General features: G+C 46.5%; 1 protein-coding gene across 1 annotated transcript in view; it reads left to right on the top strand.

Moving 5' to 3' along the window:
• Palld (palladin, cytoskeletal associated protein) overlaps positions 1–19,335 on the top strand; it is a 387,847-nt gene that overhangs the window by 341,394 nt on the left and 27,118 nt on the right. The window contains exons 10-11 of the mRNA XM_059245052.1: positions 9,224–9,913; positions 18,054–18,189. Of these exons, the coding sequence (XP_059101035.1) occupies positions 9,224–9,913; positions 18,054–18,189 (826 nt within the window). The remainder of the gene's footprint in view (positions 1–9,223; positions 9,914–18,053; positions 18,190–19,335) is intronic.

Raw genomic sequence — 19,335 nt, 5'->3', positions numbered from 1 at the left:
TATTACGAGACATATTTCCTTTTCCTACATTACTTATCAAAGTATGCCTGGCAATCCCTTCACTGGGATTTAGTGGCATTTGTGTATAAACTGTCATGATAAGGAAGCCAAAAAGAACACAAGCCTGGCCTTGGGAGACCTGCCTGATGAGTGGGAGATGCCACTGATGCCATTCCTGACAGAGACTTGGAACAGCTTTCAGGAGGGAGGAAGAATGTGAGACAGTGTTAGGTGGGGCTGCAGAAAGACATGGACTTTGAAATAGGCACCAAAGACTAAAGATCACCTCAGTAGACTGAGAGACGCAGGCAGAGGCAGGACTCTTCAAAAACAAATGCATGAGAAAGTCCAAGAGGACAAAACACCAAGGAGACTAATTTGGGAGAGTGAAAAAAAATCCAGCCTAAACAGTATGGAAGACAAAAGTTTTTAGAACTATTTGGCATCGACTTCTGGGATTCTGGATGTCAGATGTTGTTAGGAGGAGAAATTAGATTAAGGTGAGAGACACAGTTTGGAACATGCTAAGTGAGAAGTTATGTGGAAGTGGGTACCAAAACTCTTTTCCAAGGCAGAGGTTATGGAGTGAGGGAGAGGCAGGGTCCATGCAAAGAGGAGCATGAAGAAAGTCTATGTCCAGTCTGTGGCCTTGGGCCATGTGCATCCCAATAGAGCTAGAGTTGCCGTCCAACAAGTTTAAGGCTGAAGAGGACTTGTTGCAGTGTCAGGAAACCCCTTAAGTCTTGGAAGGACACAAGATCTAGAGCACAGGAAAGACCCAGAAAGGGAATTCAAGCCAGGGGCAGAAACAGGAAACCAAGGATGGTTGTGCTGGTGAGCACAGGGACAAGAGTGCATCAAGAAAGGGGTGCGTGAGTCACTTGCCACAGATACGACAGAAAGGCAGTGGGACCGCAGGACTGCCGAGCACCACAACGTGACCTTTATATCCAGTGCAACAGCATACACGAACCTTTGAAAGATATCTAGATTTTGGTGTGAAGATGGGTAAGGTTTATTAAAGAATGGTGGCTACTGAGCCACTTGGATGCTGTAAATCCCAGAGTCCTTCCAGGGCAAGCAACACAGCACAGCACTAAACCCGACAAAGGCAGCCTAGAAATAGGGAAAAACTGACTTGGGTTTCATGTTGGGTTTAGGGTTGGATACAACTCTGCTGGGATGTTCCCCCTGGAAGGCCTCTGAGACTTACGACGGTGTGTGTGTGTGTGTGTGTGTGTGTGTGTGTGTGTGTGTGTGTGTGTGTGTGAGAGAGAGGGGGGGGGGAGGCAAGTACCTGTGTTACGATGTAGTGGATATCTGTTCCGTTACCCTGAAGCTCCGCCCCTAGAGATGCAGCAGGTCACTGCTCTACCTGCCTATGACCTTGAAGTACATGCCCTGGGGTGTGGCCTCTCAGCTACCCTTTAGACCTGAGATGCACTGTATGCAGCTCTCTTCTCTCCCTGGTGGGCTTGGATGTGGGACAGACTGAGACGGCGGGAACCTCGTGAGACTGTGCCCCAGTATTCCAGAACCTGCGACAATTCTGTTCTGTACAGTGAGCTTTTCTCCCCGAATAAATTCCTTTGCCCTTTAAGCAGACTCTGTGGATTTCTCGCATTATCACATAGTAAATGCCAAGTTTGGACTGATTTCCTTGTTCGGTAGTTCTCTTGGAATGAGTTTCTTTACAGTGATTAAATCTTAAAGGACTCACAAGGCCAGGTTATAAGATCTCAAAGTTTCCTAGGATCCTATCTTACATTATGGATTTTCACTTTAAAATTAAACAGCTCCAGCAAAGATAAGCAAACCCTCCAAGAACATAAATGCCCATGGCATCACCAGAGAGAAAGTACTGGAACACTTCTATTTTGCTGACTCTGTGTTCTTACTTGTAAATCATTTCTGGGACAGTGGCTTCACCTCTAAGATTGCTTGGTGCATGCCTTTAATCCCAGCCCTCGGGAGGCAGAGGCAGGCAGATCTCTGTGAGTTCGAGGCCAGCCTGGGCTACAGAGTGAGTTCCACTACACAGAGAAACCCTGTCTCAAAAAAAGAAAAAAAAAAAAAGGCAGCTGTATGTAGCTAAGTGCCATTGGCTTGGTGGAACAGATATATCTGGGGACTGTAATTAAAGTCGGTAAATATTTCTTTAGTAGTTTGTCTGTGAGTAGTAGTGAAGGTAGGGTTGAGAAGTCTGAAAGGGAGCCCAGGGAAGTGGGAGAATTGCTGTTTTGTATGGACATTTGAGTGAGTGAGTAATGATGATTTGTTTTCGGAGATGTGACCCTTGACCCTCAGTAGTAAGCTGCTCTTACAAACACTGAGTGCACGCCACTGTTTCGGATCGGCTCAGTGTAGCTGAAATGGAAGCCGCAGAAGATACGGTAGAGGCCTCTACGATGGAAAGTTCAAGAAATATTAGCCACCCCCAAACCTTAAAATATGCCAAGTTCTTTGTTTCACTGTAAGATGGCAAGTTAATTATTCTCTCCCTCCCACCCCAAATCTTCAAAAACTCTTGGAAATTTTATGCTGAAGATCTGAAAGCTCCCCACTTGTGTCTCACAGGGAGTTTTCTTTGGTGTTTCAATTAGACGTGAGATCACAGATTCTGCCCCAAGCATTGACCAAAAAGGTTAGCACACAGACTTATTTAGAAGTGTGCTTTGTCTGTGGTATGAGTTAATAGCATGCATTTTCAATTGGGAACAGTTCACGTTCCTTTAATGTCCACCAAATTAGCATAGTTTTTGTAGGAATCAATGGCTAATATCTTCCTGCTGTTTTCACTGGCCTTTGAAGCAGGAGAAATGAAAATCATGTCCGGCATTTTCACTGTGATGCCGAGTTAAACGTCCAGGACCTGACCCTGCGTTCCTCCTCCAAAGAGGCTGAACACCAGTGTTCCACGTGATTTGATTCATCAGGCACCCCGTGACCACAGGCGTCATCAAAGCCCATCCTGGATCTTGTATAGTCTGCCAGGCTACAAACCCTGACCACTTGGTGAGGTTGGAAACATATTGGAGCAGACTCTGCAACCTTCACTGAGCCCCAAAGGCCAAAGGTTGGATCTGCACAGATCTAGATGAAAATTCTCCACCTCTCTGTGGCCAGTTGCAGGATTCAGCTCCGATAAACAATCTCATCCACATTTGACAGACCACAGCTCCCCAGCCTCTTGGTCCTTATTCCTTGTGTCACAGAGGAAATTAAACCACCCTTTGATTTTTCCCAGAAATTCCCAGGAAGATTATGGACTGGATTGCTGGATTGCTCTCTCTCTCTCTCTCTCTCTCTCTCTCTCTCTCTCTCTCTCTCTCTCTCTCTCTCTCTGTGTGTGTGTGTGTGTGTGTGTGTGTGTGTGTGTGTGTGTGTGTGTAGGTGGGGGAATGACTTCAAACAGAGATCAGCTTTATGAGTTGAGACACAAGGCTACTGTCTTTCTGTTGGGGAGTCAAACATGATTCTTACTCTAAGCGCAAAGGACAGATCTCTCTAAAAGCAACTCTAGCCGTGTGCTGAGTTTGGCCAGGCCACTTCTCCCTTGAACCATCCTGTGTGAATTAATTGTATTCGGTTCTGGCTCTGTCTAGAGTCAACAAAATGTATAAAAGTCTCAGAATGAACTAAGGATCAAAGAATGGGACTTTGTAGAGAGGCTACACTATTTGGCAATACATGTTAAATACATACATACTTGTTCCCAAGAAGGGGTCACTTTTAACTTGACTTTACCATTCTCTTATGTGGTATTTTGTACAAATACCCCCCCCCCATCTTTATCCCTGTTCTCTCTCCCATTCTTAGGGAAATGTATTTGAATTTGTAATTATTTTTGAACTCATAACCCCCTTAAGGCCAAGTAATACCATCTCATTTGGCTTTTTTTTTTTGCTCTTTTTTAAAATTAATTTCTAAGTTAACATACAAACTGATGGACTTCATTACAGAATTTTCATACACATAGGTGGTTGTGTTCTATGATTTATATATTAATTGTGTAAATGATCTTTCTCAGGATTGTGATAGTTAGTTAGTTAGTTAGTTAGTTAGTTTACAATCAGCCATAACGAGGCGATGCTGAGCAAACCAAGCTGCTGTATGGTTTTAATGATATGAAACCATAGACTGAGGCATAAGTAATTGAATAAAAATAAAATTGGCAAAACACTAGCATGGTGAAGTTTGAGGAGGAGTTTAATCAAAACCCCTGAATTGAGGCCTCCGTGGTTTTGTATTGCTTCTATTCATAAATTCTAAGAATCTCTACATTCACCTTCTCATTGCTGGATACTTAGCTAATTTCACTTGAGAAAAAAAAAAAATAGATCTTGGAAATGCCCAGGGCTCTGATTCAAAAACTCTGTCTTCACTGTGAAATTCTCAAAACGTCTCCACTCTAGTCCGGGGGGAGGGGGGGGGGGGTCTCTTCCTTGTGCCTCATGAACTCAAAGGGCAAAGGGCTGTAGTCAGAATGTTCACTCATCCTGGACAGCGATGATGGGTCTGTCCTGTGCAGCCCTTGGCTGGGTGCCACGAGAGGTTGGAAGCTGCACTCACTCCTCGCATTCAAAGTGCTATAAAGAGCAGGACCAGAGATGCTTATGGTTCCCAGGGAGATGCTCAGCAGCTCTTCATCTTGCAATGGCTTCTGGGCCACACAGTCAAAAATGAGAGGACATACATAAGGAACACATTTATTCTTAAAGCACACGTGTTCTCCAGCCTTGTTGTCTGATGGGTCTCTCGGTGGTTATCAATACTCCATCTCTATCAGTGTGAACAGGGGACAGAGTAATTCTCACCACCCAGACACTGCTCCCAGGAGACATACTGGTAATTTCCAATTTACGTAAAAGTTGTTTTCCAGAGGTTTCTTCTCTTATCCTCTGTCTTGAGCTTGGCCATCCGTTCTCTAGAGAACAGAATGATAAGTAGTAACAGTGGCACATCTTTTGGCAAATCTCTGTTAATGAGTACTTGGTAAGAAAGACCCAGCACAGAAGTTTGTGAGCCAATCAGGACGCACACACTCACATCAAGACAACCTCTACTGTCCACTGTCAAAATCTAATGGTCCCGGAGGCTGTCACCACAAGAAGCCATAAAAGTGAAGAAAGGCATTGGAAGGGAAACGGGACCCCAGTTTTTTGTTTTTTTAATTCCATCGAAGGTCAAGGTTCTTTGATGCTGGCGTGTCTGGTGTAGGGAGTGAACCAAAGGGCAGACCCAGATTCTGAACTGACTCTAACCTGGAGCGCGTTTCCCCACCTCTTGTGTTTGTGAATGGATCGTGACAGGCGCTTCACAGAAACTCAAGGGCGGTTTGGTTTCCTGGAGGATTGAAATGCTGAGAACTGTAGGGTGTGTTATAAGTGGGGAAATTCTTAGACTTTTTGAATTAGGGGTGTGGTGAGGAGAGGAGGAAGAAAGAAGTGAGGAGAATTTGATGGATCAGTTGTGTATAACCAAAGATTTGAGCACTCTGACATCCAAAGCATGGTTGTGACAAAGGCTTTTCAGGAGGTGACAGCTGGGTTTTCTTGCATAAGTAGGATTTCCAAAAGGTTTGTTGTAGCTTCCTTTTCAAAGAAAAGCCAGCAGGATAAAGAAGTGGAGAAACCAGACAAGCCTTTTTTTTTTTTTTTTTTTTTTTTTTTTTTAATAACAAACAACTTGTGAGTAATTTCCAAAGAGCCTGGGTAGATTCAGCTTTCTGTTATCTCTGACTCTTTGCCCTCTTATCTCTGTGAAAAAATCAACTTCCAGAGAAGTATCCAGATGAAAATGGAGCCAATGGTCTAAAATTGCACATTTCATTAACTCCGAAATCCGCCGTCAGATCCATTTAAGCACTTAGATAAAACTGCTGTCCAAGTGGGAATCAGACACTTGAAGACTCATAGTCAGTGGTTGGGTTTCCTGTTTCTGCCTCTTCTGAACATTATGCTCTTGACCCCAGGCTGAAGTACTGAAAAACGGGAAAATAACAATCCTAGTAAAGTTCTTCATATCTATTCTAATATGTACAACAGGAGCCAAATACTGTATTATTCTGAGTGGTGTCTGGGCAGCTCTAAGGCCATTTTGGGTTAACACATTTTATAGTTCTTCCTATTTTTTTTTTTTTCCAAATAGACTATTGTAGCAGAAAATTAATGGCAGCAAGGCTTGAGGCAGCCGGTCACTCTGTGTTCCCAGTCAGGAAGCAGGGACTATCTGGTTCTTCCCAAGCAAGACTGATTTTTATGAAAAGAGTCAAAACCAATGTAGGTGGTTCTAGGGAGCCATTCCCTCCTCCTTGGTAGAGGGCCTGTGGTCTCTGGAGCGGCCCGCGCACCACCCAGCTATTTGCTGATGCAAGCCACACTTAAATTGTCTTCAGACCCATCTGTGTGTCTCCTGCTAGCATAGAGAGGCTGGCAGCGTTGGGAGCGGGACCTTTCACGAAAGCCGCCAGGTGCAGCATCCGCCAGAGTGTGGGAGCATATTCCACAGCCTGTGAGGAGCCAGGGAAGAAGGCAGGAGGTGTGGGAAGGGCTTGGAGGAAATCAGAACAAGAGTGCTGGGCCATTGTTTCTGGAGCTGGTGGGTGGTTTTTTTTTTTACAAGTTCTCTTCCTAGTCTGGTCCTAAACACATGAAGTGGGAGCACATGTGCCGGACAGTCTCCCAAACCACACAGACATCTGGAATCTCACGGGAGTGGCGAGTCTCAGCAGCGGTGGAGCTGCTTTTAAAACCCTCAAATTAAGTTCAGTGGGATCCCACGAAGTCCTTTGTTATTAAAAATCTTTGATGCCTTGCACAGATTAGGAACTGAGAGCCACGCCCTCTCTGCTGCTCTCAGCCCCCCAGAAAGTATTTCTTTGCCTTTCCGTGGATGTAAGCGTAATGCTTCCCCTGGATAATTATCCAAGGCATGGGAAGGAGGTTAGAACTTGTGATGGTCCCCCATCTAATGATACCTGATAATAAACCTCCAGCTTCTTCACCTGCGCCTTCCATTCTTTTTATTGTTTTGAGTTTCTGGAACCTTCTTCTTTTTTTTTTTTTTTTTTTTTTTTTTTTTTTGGAAGATTAAATGCCTCGGTATAAAAATAAGCAAACAAAAACCCTTTGGCATTTTCTTTAATGTGTGTGGTGTATGTGATGTGATGTGTATGTGTGTACCTGTGCAAGATGTGTGTATGTATAGGCTAGATGTTGATGTCTGGTGTCTTCCTTTATTGCTCTCCACTTTAAATGTTGAGGCAAGGTCTTTCACTGAGCCCAGAGCTCACTGTTTTCTCCTGGAAATCTCTTGCTATCTTGTCTTGGGACTCCCTGTCCCTGCCTTCTGGGTGCTGTGATTACAGGTATGCCCAACTGTAAGCAGAAGTTTCTGTCCCTCAAGCTGCTCCCAAATAACCAACACAGAGTCTTAATATTAATTATAAATCTTCTGCCAATAGCTCAGGCTTGTTACTAGCTAACTCTTACATTTAAATTAACCTGTATTTCTTTGTCTACGCTCTGCCATGTGGCTCAGTACCTTCTCTCAGTCTGGCATGACCATCTTGCTTCTCTCTGCCTCTGCTTGCGACTCCCCTGACTCTGCCATTCTTCTTCCCATCATTCTCAGCTGGGCTCTTCTGCCTAACTTCATCCTGCCCAGCCATTGGCCAGTCAGCTTCTTTATTCAACCAATCAAGGTGACATATATTCACATGGTGTAAAGGAGTATTCCACACCCAACTTTGATGTGGGTTCTGGAGATCTGAATGCTAATGTTCATGTTTGGTGCCACAAAGTGTTTATCCATGAGCCACCTACTCCCCTTTCACCCCACTTTTTTCAAAGTTTAAAATTGAGTGCACAACTTTGCCTTCTCGTGGAGCTGTACCTGCTTGGCTTGCTTATTCAGATTCTGCTTCTTCCAAAGTTCCGGTGGCCAGCCATCAGCAGCCATGCTTACCTGTCTGAACAAAATAAAGCAGCTGTACAGTTAATTCACCAGGAAAACCTCTGGGTAAAAAGAGTGGAGTTCTAGCTGCTTGGCACCCTCTATTTAAAAAAAAATTTAAAAAAAAAAAAACGAAAATTCAGCTGGAGAGATGGCTAAGCACACGGGAGGTACACAGGTATACATGCAGGCAAAAACACCCACACACCCATGAAAATACATCACTCTAGCTAAGGAGAATTTGGACCCTTGATCTTTCCAACTTCTGGGATTACAGGTATGAGCCAGCATGGCCAGCCTTGTTTTGTTTTGTTGAGGCAGATTCTTGCTCTGTAGCCAAGGATGCCCTCAAATCTTCAATCCTCCTGCCTCAGCTTCCCCCATCATAAGACACCACTCCTTTGCATCCAATTTGAAGTAAAAAACTCAGCTTGTCATATGAGTGTTGAGTTGATGTCAGTGAAGGAGGCAAAGCAGACTAACTGGAATCTATAAGAAAAATAAAGCAGTTCTTTTTTGTTTTTTGCGGGTTTTTTTTTTTTTTTTTTTTTTTTTTTTTGGTTTTTCGAGACAGGGTTTCTCTGTGTAGCTTTGCGCCTTTCCTGGAACTCACTTGGTAGCCCAGGCTGGCCTCGAACTCACAGAGATCCACCTGGCTCTGCCTCCCGAGTGCTGGGATTAAAGGCGTGCGCCACCACTGCCCAGCGCGGCTTTTGTTTTTAATTGTAGCTTTTTTTGTTCTTTTCTCAAAAAATTTGTCTACCGAAGGCTGGGAACTCATCTCCACTTTTTTTTTCTTAGTGCCAATAGAGGTTCTGTTACAATATGACTGTTGAAAATCAGACAACAGCTTCATCATAGTTGGCAAAGTGGTCTTTTAAATATGTGTGTGTGGTTTGTGCAGGTGAGTGCAGTGCCCTCGGAGGCCTGAAGAGGGCGACTAATCCCCTGGACCTGGCTACAGGCCACTGGGAGCCATTGGTCCGGGACCCTAACCTCATCCAGAGGTACTTGCTCTTGGATCAGAACGCAGGGCCACCCCCGCAGCCCCTTCCACGGGGGTGAAATAAACCATTGTCATGATCATTCCCTGCTTTGTCCAGAGTGCATCCGCTATCCCCTTTCACTCTGATGACTTGTGGCATATCCAGAGTCCACCTCCAATCAGGCACGCGTGAGAAACTGGGTGTGTGCGCGCGTGTGTATCTCTCCACCCGGGATGCGCCCCCTCTCTGAACCTGTCGCTTTTCTCTCTGTGTGTCCCCAGGGATCCTCTGAAGCTTCAGCAGCTGCAGAACCAAGTGCGCTTGGAGCAGGAGGCGGGCGCCTGGCCCCCGGCGCCCCCGGGTCTCCCTTGCAACAGCAGCAACAGCAGCGGCAGCAGCAGCAGCGCGCCCCCGTCGCCGCCCTTCCCGCCGCCGCCGCCCGCCTTCCCCGAGCTCGCGGCCCGCGCGTCGCCGGTGCCCGCGGAGCCCATGAGCGCGCTGGCCTCCCGCGTCGCCACCATGCAGTCCTCCGGCTCCTTCAACTACGCTCGCCCCAAGCAGTTCATCGCGGCGCAGAACCTGGGCCCGGCGTCGGGGCTGGCCACGCCCGCCTCCAGCCCCAGCTCGTCCAGCCTGCCGTCGCCTCTGTCCCCGACGCCCAGGCCCTTCGGCCGCGCGCCCGGGCCACCCTTCGCGGAACCCGAGGCCATGTGGGGCCCGTCCTCGCCCTCGCCGCCACCGCCACCGCCGCCCGTCTTCAGTCCCTCCGCGGCCTTCCCGGTGCCCGACGTGTTCCCGCTGCCGCCGCCGCCGCCGCCGCCACCGCTGCCCAGCTCCGCCTCGCACTGCGGCTCGCCCGCCCGCTTTGGCCCCGGCCAGACCCCCGCAGCCTTCCTCAGTGCCCTGCTTCCCTCGCAGCCGCCGCCCGTCGCTGTCAACGCCCTGGGCCTGCCCAAGGGCGTCACCCCCGCGTGAGTGACACCTGCACCCCCAGGGACTGTACTTGCACAGACTCCCCATGACAGTGAGCCCCGCCCCCTCCAAGCCTGCATACCCCGGAGTTCTAAGTCCCTTACCATCCCGTGGCCAAGTGGCAATCAGTTTCCACTACTAAGACGCTGTCTCTTCCGAGCGCAGCTGCTTAAAATTCTCATCAGCAAAACCTCCATAGTGCTTTCCATAATGAAGAAGGTGGCCTTCGCTGCCGTGCATGCAGCGTACAGCTCACATTACTTCATTGGGCACATTACTAAGAGATATCCCTGTCCCACTAACATAACATGAATCTACACAGTCACTACACTGAGCTAGAAGCCCTGCCTGTCTGACTATCAAATCCATACCCTCACCACCAAATTAAGCCTTATTTCAGCTCAGCTCAGCGTTACATACACTAGATGGGCTTTGGCTGAAAGACTAAACACAATTAAGAAACAATCCTTTAAATACATCTACTGAAAAGGGGAAACCCTGCCTTAGTTAATTTTTCTATTGCCTTAAGAAAGGGCAACATACAAAAAGAAAGAATGTAATCTGGGCCACACCTTTTGAGAGTGTTAGAGTCTATGACCGCCTTGGTGTCCAGAGCATGGATCAGGCAGGCAGGCATGGTGCTGGAGCAGTAGCTGAGAGCTCACATCTGATCCATAAGCGGAGGCTTGGAGACAGAGACCGGATCTGGTGTGGGATTTGAAACCCTGTGACACACCTCCTCCAACAAGGCCACACCTCCTAATCCTTCCCAAACAGTTCCACCAACTGGGAAACCAAGCATTCAAATATATGAGCCTATGAAGGCCGTTTTCATTCAAACCACCACTAACATGGATAAATAAAGTGGCATGAGGTCAAGTAGGAAATTATATAGTGATTTAGCCCCCAGGCATCAGACCATTTGACTCTTCTCTCAGCTTTTTTATTGCAGATTATTTAAAATCTATTGCTCCAAACCTCATACTGACAGCCTTAAAATTCTTTAAAATTGTTAAAGATGAGTTATTTATAAAAGCGCAGTAAAACCTTCTAACTAGATACCACGCGGGTATCGACAAGACCTGTTGGAGCATAAAGTGAGTAAAAGCTAAGTCAGCATTTCTTTCATAGCAGATTTCAAAAAAACGAGGAAGTGTGGGGCTGGAGATGTAGCTCTGTTGTTCAGGAAGCCCTGGGTCCAGTCCCCAGCACTCCTGTGATCGAACCATTCCGGTAGAGGCAAAAAGATCACACGTTTAAGGTCATATCCTCGGTCAAACATCAAGTTTGAAGCCAGTCTGGGATCCATGAGACCCTCTCTCTCAAAGAAAGCAGGGCTCAGAATGGAACTGCTGAAATACACAGCTCAGCTAAGAAAGGGACTTCTCCCCAAACGTGAAGGCCTGAATTCGGTCCAGGCATCCACATGGCAAAGGAGATAACTGACTCCCACAGGCTGTCTTCTGACCTCCACGTGTGCATCTTATAGGCAAGCACACACATCAATAAACAGACAAAAACGTAAAGTAGAATGTTAAGAGAGTAAACGTTACTAAAGAGCAAGCTAGAGCCCGTATCTCTACTCTTCCTGCTGAAGTCACACTGCAGAGTTTACCACATTCTCAGAGACAAAAGAGGAATAAAGCATAGAATTTATTTGCACTCTTAGCTAAAGCGTCTCCCGGTTGGGATGCAGTTACATCACAACGCACAGCTACTGCTGTAGCTAGCCTAAACGGGAGAGGGCAGTGACTTGCTTTGTTGGGTGCTTTCTGGATTCTGATTACATGAATTCCATGTTTGAAATCTGGCTTCTTCTCAAATCCTAACTGGAAATAGTATCGTCAAAATAAGAATGGAAGTCAAAGAACAGATTCCTACAACAATGATACCATAATGGGTTTCTGTTCAAAGCTGAGTCAGAGAGCTGGCCCGAGGAAAACTTTCTCCCCAGTGTTTTGGTTTGAGCCTTTATTTTGCTGGTAGAAAAGGAAGCATTATCTACTACAAAGAGGCCAACTATTGATTCATGAAGTGGGAGAGTGCGGACAGTTCCGTCAATAAATGCTACCAAATCTTGCTTCCAGGAAGCCAATCAAGTACCATATAAATAATCTGCCCTAATACCACTCATCTAGAAGTTGATCAGATTCGTCTTTCAAAAGCATTGTGTGGTCATGATCTTAATCATCTTAAGCGGAGACAGTGAGTGGTCCATTCTGAGCCTCGGCTTTGACCTTCTTCTAAGGATGGCGATGAGATTCTGAGGGCTTGCATCCTGGAACAGGAGCTCTTGTTCATTATCACCAGCAGCTTTTGGGAGCCAGAGTATAATTATCACCACAAAAGAGTCCAGACATTCCTAACATTTCTTTAAAAGTGAATGGAGCAGCCACACTAATTTGTGCCTGTGGAAACTGTACCAAAGAATTGCTAAGCTCTGTGACACCCAATAGTAGGGCCAGCTTAGGCCACAGGTCCTCAGCTCTATTCTCGCCCAGTAAGCCATGACTACGTGGCTGTCCTCTTGTCCTAAATGAACTTCCCCTCACTTGAAGAAGCCATTCTTTGGGTTTGGTGGACAAGTCTTTGGTAACATGTTTCCTTCTGACGTGCTGTGGGCATTTCAGTCTCCAGGGGAATCTCTGCATGTCCTTGCCAGATCTGGGGATTCGATCAGCTCCGTTCCGTAGGATCCAATAGACACAGTGGCTTTTGATCACCCTCAGTATTGGACTCTGTTCTCATAAGGGGTGTGGCATGGCCACAGTGCTCCCGCCTCTTCTGTTTGGTTTTTCAGACAGCATCCGCTGTCTTTTTTAGCATCCTCCTCTTAAGTACTGGGATTACATACATGTGCCGCCAAGCCCGTTACAATGAATCAGTCAACCCCTCCCTCTTTCTCTCCTAATCCCTCTCCTCCCTTCTCCCTGCTCCCATCTCTGTCTCTCTCCCCCCCCCAACCCCCCACTTCTGTCTCTGGCTTTTTTAAGGCAAGGTTTTACGTAGCCTTCCCTGGCCTCAAACTCGTAAGTAACTGGGACTCCCCTTCAACCCCTGATCTCCACGCCTCCGTCTCCCAAGTGCTGAGATTGAAGGCATGTGCCACCATGCTCAGGATACGATTCTCTTAATTTCCTCTTTTTTTATGAGTAGCTTTGGCTTGAAATATTACCCCACGTTTGTGAGACATGAGAACATGTGCCTGCATATCTTCCATATACTGAGAGCATTTCACCCAGCTCTATCCAAACCTTCCAGTGCCCTCTATTTCCCCTGGCTTATAGGAAATAGCCAGGGGGACACCCTCATAGTGCTATATGCAGTAAGTGAGGGGGATTCCCCGTATCTGGAATAAGCCTGAGCAGAGTGGGCCTGCTGTGACCTACCCCAGAGTGCATTGCCTCTGGTCTCTAGTGTGAGCCTCAGAGTTCCAGACTGAAGAAAACAGCTACAAAAGCAGTGCAGCCCTCTGCTGCGTCTTAAGGAGAGGTTTGATTGTGACAGGCTCGGTTTACAGTTACATTTTAGACCGATGAGCATTTTAACTCAGTTTTCAAGTCAAGCCATCGGTTAAATAGTAACCAGAAAAAAGAGAACCCGGCAGACGAAAGGGGCATCAGACCTGGCAGGCATCTCGTTATTCGGGTCTTCCTGAGACGGAAAAGTAGGTGTGGTGCCATTCCCCACTGAAGGAATGGGAAGCATCCCCTGGGGTCCTGTCATTAGGCAACCCGGGCCTGTGTTCCCTAGCAGCTTCACAGGCAAGGCCTCCGGTACCCAAAAGGTCTCTGACCAGGGGTAGCTCAGTCAGACTCAGTCAGGGACGACACAATACCCAGTCATCCAGAGTGTTGTGTGTGCTCCTTTCTCAGCTCGTTCCTCACAGAAAATAGTGGGAAGCTAACTTTAAATAAGAGCTTATGGTACTCAGTTTTTTGTGCTCTAGCCATTTTAGTATAGAAGTAAAATTCAGTTTAAAAATAGTACTTATAAAAAAAAAAATACGTGGTGGCGCACGCCTTTAATCCCAGCACTCAGGAGGCAGAGGCAGAGGGAATCTCTGTGAGTTCGAGGCCAGCCTAGTCTACAGAGTGAGTTCCAAGACAGCCAGGACTGTGTCACAGAAAAAAAAAAAAAAAAACCTGTCTCAAAAAAAAAACTAAAAAAACAAAACAAACAAACAAACAAACAGCTCTATCCCAGCTCTATCCAAACCTTCCAGTGCCCTCTATTTCCCCTGGCTTATAGGAAATAGCCAGGGGGACACCCTCATAGTGCTATATGCAGTAAGTGAGGGGGATACATTACATATTCTTGAATGTATGACAGACACCTTTGAATATAGAAAGGATCACAGAATGCCTGCACTTTCAAGCCCTGAAATAGCTGTGGGACTGAGTTTCCCTCAGGCCACTCAACTTCTGAAGAGTAAAGGGACGTAGAGTGGTTGGAAAGACAGGCCAGACCTCCAGCTGTTGGGCTCCGCACAGCTGTTTCTGCCATCTGCCAGACTGACCTGAAGGCGTGTATCAAGGGGAGGATGTGTGCCGGTCATCTGACCTGGAAGAGTTTACTTTCCAGGTGGTCTTCACATGCTCTAAATGCTTTGGCCCCGATGTCATGAGTGCTATTTGAAACAGCAGGTGACTTCCTGTCACAGTCAGAGGAAACGGCTCTGTGGTGTCCTTTGCAGTTGGGCCTACCGTTTACAAGTTGCTTACTGGCTCAGGTTTGCCTCTGAGTGCGGACTTCTGTGAGGAGGTCTAGTTTGAGTACAGTTGACTTTGAATAAGCATTGTTTTGTTTTTAGTTGTACAAGTCACCTGAAGAGAGAATGCCCCTCTGTCAGCAGCCGCCTTTTTACTTCCTGAGGAGCTGGCTCTTCCTTGGTTGTGAAATGCCAGGCCACCTAAGGAAGCAGTCCCACAGCCCTGTCACTTTCAACCCCAGTAGGGTATTCAAAAACTTTGCCCTGGAGACAGGACCACTCCCCTTCCCAAACGCTCCATTTTGACATCTAACGCCAGTCTTATATGTTATTCCTAACTTGCTTTCCTAAAACATTTTCTGAATTATTTGAATGAGCTCCCAGCACCATTTCTTAAATGTTCCAAATTAAACTATGGATGAGAAATGATGTCTTCCCTATCTCTTCCCTCGTGGTTCACAGTGACTGTTGACCCTGAGGGCTCATTCTGACCACAGGCTCCAGGCACCCAGATCTCGGTAGGTCTTCACACACTTAGTAACATTGTGTGTGTGTCCTTTACACCCTCAGCTATGGCCGGAGTGCACTAATGGAAGTCCTTTGCCTACATCCCTGACAGTCTGTGGCTCTTACTACCCCCTGGAATGTCCTTCCCTTCATTCTTTTTCTTTCCTGTATTGAAATGATAAATACTTGAGTGGCAGAGACCACACCAAGATAAAGGGCTCCTCTGTGAAATGTCCCAGAGCAGCTGTTCTAAGTTCCCCAAACAGAGTCAAGTACACTAGAAAATGCTTTCCAACCAGCAGGACCCACTCTAGTAAAGATGGTGTTATCTGTCCCAGACAGTTGGAACAGTCTATAAACGCCAGCTCTCTATTTCTCTCATTTAGATCATCTGTTCTGGTCTTGACATTCACCTTCTTATGCCTCTAGTTTCTCTGCGTAGCCCTGGCTGTCCTAGGAACTCACTCTGTAGACCAGGCTGGCCTCGAACTTGAAGAGATCCAACTGCCTCTGCCTCCCAAGTGCTGGGATCACAGGCACGCACCACCACGGCCAGCTTCACCTTTGGTTCTTATTTGTGCTGAGGACACAGCCCTCGGTGTAGTCTGCCTGAAACACAGAGGCGCCTTCCGTAACCAGAGGCTGCTCATCCATGCGTGGGCAGCTTGGTTATACTGCTCAGGCTGCGTAACAGTGGGAAATCCCACACACGTGCAATTCACGCACAAGAGCTTAGCTGCCCTCCGTGTGTCTTTCGGGTGACTTCAGGAGCCAACTGTTCTGTTCCTCAGACTGTGGCAGAAGCGGCACAAAGCTTTCTTCAAAAATTGTGTAATATTGGCCTTGACCCGAGCTTGGCTTTTCACATGTCCTCTGGTTTCAGATGGTATGGAGCCAGTATTCTTGACTGAGAAGGGAAAGGAGAGAAATATAGAAGTGAAGATAGATAATACGTATGTTCACTCATTACAGAAACATCCGCATGTGTTCTGTGGTGAGTGAAATCAGCCACGGTGGGAAAGAGACCATTCAAGAATACAGATAATCAGTATGAGAGATCCATGAAGACCATAAGCATGGGACGTTACCAGTGGGATAGACTTAGGCACATTTTTTTCCAAGGAGACATTAAGGTGAAAGCTGATGATTGTAGCTGGAAGCAAGCCTGTCTAGGAAACCCAGAAAACTATGAGCATTTTTGTTAAATGACTGCATGGTACTAAAAACTGAATTCTAAATCATAATTCATGTGACTCTATCGGTGCCTTCGCCCCCACCTATTTTTCTGCCCCTTCCGGTCTCCCTAAATCTCAAGATCACCTCTCAGTGAATAGAACAAAAGTAAAAGATGTCACAGTTTTTATTTGTTTCTTTAATGTTTAACGCCAGCACGCTGGGGCAGTTTTGACTGAACTAGATGGAGCTGGAGGCGCGGGTTTTATTAGCTAGGATATTTTCCTCTGTAAGTATCAAAAGACTCGGCTATCAGTAGGTGAAGGACGCAGGGTATGCTGGCTTACAAAACAAGTCTAAGATGGGGCATTCTGTTCCTACCAGGGAAAGAAGAGGGACATGTCTCCCTTTTAGAGATGGGAGCACACGACCTTCTCATCCCACTTCCATCACTCACCTGTCTCTGGCCAAGGCATGCCGCCTACCTTTACTAAATTAACTAATACTTAGAAGAATGGGAAAAAGAAAACTCAAATTGGCTTAGAGCCAGCCCCTGCATCGGGGTAGGAATCTCTCTAAACATTGGTCCATACACTCAGGGAGCCACTGCCCCCAGCACCAGACTTCAGCCCTTGCCTCTTTATAAGTGAAAGGACTATATGAATCTTTCTATGACTTGCTTTATTTTCTTTTAGCCCCCAAATTCAACTATGTTGGATAGGGTAGTGATGGGTCATTCATTTTCCCTTTACAGCGTGTTCAGTCTCTCATTGATTTCCACCCACTGAGTTGATGAGGGCAGAGACAGAAAAATAGAAAGCAGTTTGCTTAAGACACCAGCAGGAGTCCACACCTACCCAGCACGCAGCATTGGTGCCCCCTGGTGCACAGCGCAGGAATTGCTGCAGCCCTCGAAAAGCCGGACCCTGCCGTGTTCTCTATGATGTGATGTATTGTAGTGCAGATTTATGGCTTACCATCCGTGGTAAGACAGGCCGACCTGCCAGAGCCCGCTGGTGTAAAACCACACCAAAGATCTTATAGCTCAGGCTTACATTAGTCAAACAGGATACGTGGAGATGGGAGGGGACGTAGCAAATGTAATCTAGGTTGGACATCCGTAATGTGAAAATCCAGTTTCTGAAACCCTCCCAAATGCACACTGTTTTGAGAATTCACTTGATACTGTAAGTAGAAACCTGTGATAGGTCACACTCAAAATACAGGCACACTAAGAATTCTGCATAGAATACCCTTGTGTTCTATGTATAAAATATATAAGACACGTGAAGGATTTTCACTTTTTTAAACAGAGTATTGTAGAGTCCAGGCTGGCTTTGAACTTGCTATGTAGCTGAGGATGACTTTGAACTCCTGCCTCTCTTACCTCCGCCTCCTGAGTGCCGGATTGACAGGCATTACACACTCAATTTACTCTCTCTGCTGAGTAATAGAAAGCAGGTTTTTGTGCATGCTACTTCCTAGGATTAAAACGCAAGCATTCCCTGTCTGTGGCATTTACCTCGCCACTGAAGATGCTCGCTCTTGGGTATCTGAACCTTCTCCAAGAACTGGTTCCAGTTGGTGCTTCCTGAACTCCTAAAAGCATCTTTCATGGTTCTCTCCTTATAAGTGGCTGCAGATGCTTTTAAGAGATAAGCCGTGCTACATTGTGCTCTCTTTTGTTGAACTCCAATGTTTGACTTGGACTCGTGTTGACTGTACCGCCTTATGCTTTTGTTGCGCAGGGGATTTCCAAAGAAGGCCAGTAGAACTGCTAGAATAGCGTCTGATGAGGAGATTCAAGGCAGCAAGGATGCTGTCATTCAAGACCTGGAACGGAAACTTCGCTTCAAGGAGGACCTTCTGAACAATGGCCAGCCGGTACTGACGGAAGAGGGGTTTAGACTCAGGATCCCAGCTCCCTGCTCCCTAGATCTCTTCTCCTAGTTCACTAAGGCTCAGGTTCATAAGGCTTGCCCACCAGACTGTTTCACTACCTCTGAGTCTCAGCATCCCTCTTAGTGAGTAGGAGAGGAAAGGACAATAACCAGGGTTGAAACCACAACAAATGATTAATGATGCCACTATAAAGTGTCCACATCCACAGAGATTCCTCGGGAGGAAACAGGAAGGTGATCTGGGATAGCAGGTACCCAGAAGCAGTGAACTGGAATGAAGGGTGTCCCCCCTAACCCCAGAATAACCTGTGCTAGTAGAACCGTGGCCAAGGTGGAATCCTATCCTCCCTGCCTGAGTAGATACTGCTCCATCACTTCACAGTAATGCCTGTCCCACAGTCTCGATCCGAGTTTTAAAGCAATACTACCAAACCTGATAACAAAAACTACTCGTGCTTTAAGGCTACAGGTTAGCGACCATATCCTTCAATCTGATGGGAAATAGACAATTCGCTCCCTACTCAAATATTCCATAGCTGGGTTTGTTTGTTTGCTTACTCAGTTCTTATCTTCTCGAAATTTTTAAAGGGCTGGGGAAGCCAGCAAATCAGGCGGCCTGAACACAAGAGAGGGGCCTTCTTTGGATTTATCATGAAATACCAGAAACACAAGGTTGGCTCTTCAGCTGAAGAGGCCTCTGTGTAAAACCTTCTCTGATGCCTTTTCAGAACAGAACATGCTTTCGTTTCCTGGGGTTTTTAATCGTGAAGCATTGATAAAAATGTGGATGAGCCTGTGTAATTGGCAAGTTGGAGAACAGAGGAGTATTATAGATGCTGATTTTAATGATGAAGGGCTCATCTAAGATTAAGCTTCTATCGAGCTTTGTGATGCTTATTTCACTGGCTTCTGAGGCTCTGCATGAGAGGGAAGTATTTCCCCTGACAAGTGATTGCACACACTCTGGAAGTGTTCCCTGGCTCTGTCAACAAAAGCCTTTGGAAGATTAAAACAGATGCTTATGGGACTTTTTCTAGCCAGGTGAGGGCATCACTCCAACTCCCCCTAGCACAAACTATTTTTTTTTTATTTAAATATTCCTTAGGGATGGGGGTTCTCTTGGATAAAA

Source organism: Peromyscus eremicus, chromosome 17, assembly GCF_949786415.1.
Source record: "Peromyscus eremicus chromosome 17, PerEre_H2_v1, whole genome shotgun sequence".
In the NCBI taxonomy this organism is placed as follows: domain Eukaryota; kingdom Metazoa; phylum Chordata; class Mammalia; order Rodentia; family Cricetidae; genus Peromyscus; species Peromyscus eremicus.
This window is presented reverse-complemented; position numbering and strand designations above follow the sequence as displayed.